The sequence below is a fragment of the Cynoglossus semilaevis genome, chromosome 20 (genome assembly GCF_000523025.1).
Source record: "Cynoglossus semilaevis isolate Cse_v1.0 chromosome 20, Cse_v1.0, whole genome shotgun sequence".
Taxonomy (NCBI): domain Eukaryota; kingdom Metazoa; phylum Chordata; class Actinopteri; order Pleuronectiformes; family Cynoglossidae; genus Cynoglossus; species Cynoglossus semilaevis.
In genome coordinates this window covers 6,102,351-6,107,500 of record NC_024326.1, presented here as the reverse complement: position 1 = coordinate 6,107,500, position 5,150 = coordinate 6,102,351, and the positions used below count along the sequence as shown (strand labels likewise).

At 38.6% G+C, this 5,150-nt stretch overlaps 1 protein-coding gene across 1 annotated transcript in view; it reads right to left on the bottom strand.

The window, feature by feature from the left end:
• LOC103396221 (1-phosphatidylinositol 4,5-bisphosphate phosphodiesterase delta-1-like) overlaps positions 1-5,150 on the bottom strand; it is an 11,793-nt gene that overhangs the window by 5,963 nt on the left and 680 nt on the right. The window contains exons 2-6 of the mRNA XM_025052435.1: positions 2,727-2,885; positions 1,826-2,054; positions 1,144-1,273; positions 806-1,034; positions 256-457 (exon numbers count right to left, since the gene is read on the bottom strand). Of these exons, the coding sequence (XP_024908203.1) occupies positions 256-457; positions 806-1,034; positions 1,144-1,273; positions 1,826-2,054; positions 2,727-2,885 (949 nt within the window). The remainder of the gene's footprint in view (positions 1-255; positions 458-805; positions 1,035-1,143; positions 1,274-1,825; positions 2,055-2,726; positions 2,886-5,150) is intronic.

The following is a 5,150-nucleotide window of genomic DNA, read 5'->3' as shown; positions in this document are numbered from 1 at the left end:
AATGAATGAATGAATGAATGAATGAATGAATGAATGAATGAATGAATGAATGAATGAATGAATGAATGAATGAATGAATGAATGAATGAATGAATGAATGAATGGATGGATGGATCAATCAATGGAAGTTTACAAAATCGTAATCAAGAGACAATCCAAACAAGCAAAATAATTATGGCTAAATGTTGTCAATATGATGATCATTACAAAAATAGATCTGATCAGATTTGAGCGTTCTACATGTGAGTTCTTTACTTGATAAAGGCTGCCGGGCTGCTGGGCCCCTTTAGCTGATCTTCCATTAGGTAGGTATTGTGGGAAGAGGAGATGAAGTAGTGATTAAGTGGCTTGGTCATGTCCTGGTACACGTCCCTGTGGTCTGGATTCAAGACGGCGGTCTCTGGATCTTGCAGGTACATGAGAAACCCATCTTTGGACAGAAGCCTTTTGGTCTTAACTGGAAGACAACAAGGAGTCGTGGAAACTGATGTAACAGATGTCGCTAGGTGGGCTAGCGAAGTTTACCAAAAGAACGGCCAATAGTATGGGAATAATCCACCGCTTGACTTTATTGCGAAAAAAGTTTTCATTCATTGCTTAGCATCGATTTGACATGAAAAACAGTGACATGAAAAACATGTTTTTCATGTTTCACGTTTTGCAGTGACATGAAAAACAGTGACATGAAAAACACGTTTTTCATGTTTCATGTCATTTCAGGTCAACAACACGAACGACCTCGCCGAAAGAAACAGAGGAGGCAAAGCTGCTTGAAGCCACAGATGAGCACAATTAAGATACATACCGTTTTCATCCGGCTCGTAAGTGTTGATTATCCTGTAAGCGTCTGCTAGCACGGCTTTTTCTCTCTGTTCTTTCCTCAGGAACTCCACCAGGTTGTCAGGACTTATGAACTCCGAGGTTTGGGCGTAGGTTTTATAAATGACGTCGATCTCCTCCCGGTCGGTCAGAAGGTCATAGAAGTGTTTGATGTCTTCTCCGTACAGGTATCCAGAGTTAGACGTATCACATTGCTACATGACAGAAGAACGGAAGAAAAGTAAGTAACCAAGAGAGAAACTATAAAAAATATATATATATTTCTTACAAAAGGTGACTGTAATTTTGCATGAAGGACTTCACCTTAAACAGCACTTTTGCATACTGGTCGTCTGCTTCCATGTTGATGAGACGTAGGAAGTCCTTTATTTCGGACTGGCTCAGCTTAGTGTCTTTATTAATATCTGCTTTATTCAGGAGAGTGATGATCCAACTGAAACGTTTGTAATTTAAGGAACACTATGGGCCCCAAGAAGGAACATGTTAAAACCAGCATGTACATTACAGCAGTCATCCCCAAACCCCGGGCCATGGACCGGGCACCGGTCCGTAGGTTAACTGGTACCGGGCCGCAAAGAAAGAATGTATAACTTATATTATTTCCGTTTCATTTATTATCCGATTCTGAATTATTTTGAAAATTTACCGGATTCTCTCTGCCGCATCTGTCTATGACTCACACTTACGTGGCAAGATGCTTGCCTTGGTCACGTCTTACCTACCATCCGTTACCTTCTTAAAAGGTCTGATCCGGGTGGTAACACATAATACATAACAGCTAAATTGAAACCCCCCCCAAGCTAGCAAAACGAACAGAAAACAAACGTCTTTAGAAAGTTTTTTTTTGTGCAGGGTAAAAAAAGCCTGTGAGGAGACAGAAGAAGAGCCAACGTCTGGAATTGTCATTTAACAGACAATTCCGGGAATCCTACTTGAAATACGGATATGTGGCGCAAAAAAAAAACAACCATTATGAAAAGGATGCTGCTCTGTCTTCTGCTGGGTGTCGGGGTTCTTTAGTTTGGCCATTATCTTCTCCAGGCTATGAACCCACAACCTGGCCTCCTCCTGTGAGCTGGCGATGAGGTCTAGGTTTTTGTGACGTCCCTTAAAAATAATGGAGAAGCATCGTTGTTCAACCTGCTTCTCTGTGTTCTTCCGTAGGCCGTCAGATTGGCGACCAGGGCACACCGCTGCGATGTCCTCAAGAGAGACTGGAGACAGCAGAGAAGCTCCAAGCGTTACAGTAAAACTTGATTTGTCTATTCCCGTGTAATTCACAACGTTCTGCAGCACTTTTGGGGGAAAGAGGTGTCTGATTACTAATTTTTGTTTTATTGTTGTCCTAAAGTTTGTACTGTTGGATGATTTTGGGATATTTACACAGAAAGATGTTACACATTTTTTTGCGATTTTTTTTTTTTTACGTTTAATTAAATAAACAGTTTAATTAACAATAAACAATGTCTGTAACACAGCTTACAGCTACACGTTAGCTCCTTCCTGCTTCGGCGCCCCGACCGTAGTTGAAATGCACAGGGGAGACTTAGCGATCTGCTCCAGGGCCAATGCTAACATTAGCTGCGGGGCTAACTCCCTTCACTTTGTGCTTGTCCGCAGCAGAGGTAAACAGAAACAGGGAAGTTGGTGTCTGTATTATCATTGATCACTAGTGTTGGAAACTTCGCTAGCCTGTAAAAATCCCCAAATTTGCCGCATCATTGTTTAAGCAGCAGAGTTCAAAGCGTGTGAAGAAAAAAAAAAATAGCGGCTAATAGTCCGGAAATGATGGTACGTTTTATTGGATTATTTAATTTTGATTCTTTATTGGGCCATTATTGGTTGAGTTGAGTGTGAATTTTGCTTTTAGGTCATACTCTACTCACAGGTCTGCTTTGTCTTGAAGGGTTTCTTAGATTCATGCCACATTGTCTTACAGTCCTCCTGTAGTTTGAAGAGGCGAGTCTTTTTCCAGTTGGGCGAGCGGACTTTGAGAAGATCGCCTCCCTGCAGGAGGAACTGCAGGTTGGGCTCCGTGTCCATCCCTAAAGGTAGTTAATTCAGTTTTATTATCCTTTAAATTACTGCGAAATCAAACAAATTGTAGCCTGTTAAACACTCGACAAAGTCAAGGTGGATACTGTCTTATAAGTATGAGGGACAGTGTTTTTAGAATTCTTACTTTACAACTAAAACTACAAGAAGGTACTGTATGGTAAAAGCAAATTGAAAAATGCAACAAAAAAAATAAAAAAAAAAAAAAACATAAGTTAAGTTAATTCTAAGTTTATTTAAGTTACATAGCGTACGGGGAAGGTACGTTACGACTTTACAACTAAAACTACAAGAAGGTACTGTATGGTAAAAGCAATGGTCAAAACTCAAAAACGATTCTAAAAAAATGTAATAGAATGTAATGAGAAGAAGAAACGCATGATGACTATGGAAATAAAGCATGAAATTGTCGATAAATATGAGCGAGGTGAATACAAAGAAAGAATACAAATTGAAAAATGCAACAAAAAAAAATAGAAAAGTAAAAAAAAAAAAAAACGTAAGTTAAGTTAATTCTAAGTTTATGTAAGTTACATAGCGTACGTGTAAGGTACGTTACGGAATCAAGAAGTGTCTACGTACGGGCCAATAAGGGAGTTTTGTCGAGGGCCGGAACGGATACATTTTTCTGTTATTTGTTATGGGAATAAATGATTCGAGATACGAGCGCCTCGAGTTATAAGAGGGTCCTGGAAGGGATTATGTTTGTATCTTGAGGTTCCACTGTATTTTCAAAAGTCATCAAGTGGACTGGATTGAAACCCCAAGCAGGACGTATTTTTGACACCCCTTGGTTTAAACTTTGTTTTTACATTACAAAACACTCGTTTGTTTTAAATGAAGCCCTAAATGTGGCGAAAGGAATATCCGTAAAATTTGAGTCACTCCCTGATCCTTACAGATTGCCAAAACGTGTTTCTGCTGGTGAAACCAGACAGTTCCACACTTTTACACAATGACTACCAACATATCAGATTTCCGACAGGGGACTCGGGACTCAGTTTTTCCGAAAGTTATCCAACGAAGTTAAGAGACTGGACAGTTCGCGCAAAGGGTCTTAAGCAAATATTTAAACATTTTTTGGAAAAAATGTAGAATGACAAAATATACGCATTAGCAGACAGTCACGTCTTACCTTTGTTGCTCTTCTCCTGTCCTTTTATTTTAGTTACGTTGCGCAACTTTCTCGTTTTTGGGCAGAAGGGTTATCTGTTACTTTACTTTACCTTTTTTTTTAAAAGGCTCTCAGCATTACTTTGACGCGTAGACAGAGGTTTTGGAATCCGACAGTGTCGTTGGTGGTGTTATTGCTTCTGTCAGTTTTGTAGGCTCAAACACCGGTTTAACCAGCTTGCAATGGGAACTGCTCTCTCTCTCTCTCTCTCTCTCTCTCACTGTCTCACACACGCGCACAGTGTCAGTCTTTTTTTCTTTATGAGCGCAGCCTTATTCACTAGTGATGGGAAGACCGACTGTTTCTTATTGATTCGAATCTTTGACTCTCCAGCGCAGCCTTATTCACTAGTGATGGAAAGACCGACTGTTTTTTTATTGATTCGAATCTTTGACTCTCGAACGGTAAATTGAGCGTGTCGTGAACGAATCTTGAACTAATCATTTCATTCGTTTTACAGCAGGTGACTTGAGTTGCAAGTCTCTTTACTTTGTCATAGAAAGATTTATTATTATTTATGAATCGACTTTATTAATCCCTTGGAGTGGATAGTGAATATTAGTATTAGAATATAAGTGGTAGATTAGTAAAGTAAAGAGTAGTAGATTAGCATTAGTATTAGTAGCAGTTGTAGTAGATTAATAGATAATTATCGTCGTTGTGCGTGGTGTTTATTATTGCAATCTACATTACTGAAGTAAATTAGAGTTATGTATACTAAAATATACCACATTACGTCTATGGTATATATATTTAAAAGAAAAGTAAGTATGATTATAAGAAACATTTACGTGAACAATGTATATAGTATGTAAATAGTTTAAATATAGGAACAGTTTGAATTGTTAAGTAGCTAAATAAATAGTTATATATATATATATATATAATAGTCAAGTCACCCAAGGACACTATACATAAAACAAAACAAAAAAACAGAACAGAAAAAAAATATATATATACCTTTGACTCTCGAACAGTAAAATGAACGAATCTTGTACTAATCATTTCATTCGTTTTACAGCAGGTGGCGCTTTAGCCCTATTGTGAGCGTTGTAAAGAAGGCTGCGGTTCTCCGACACTA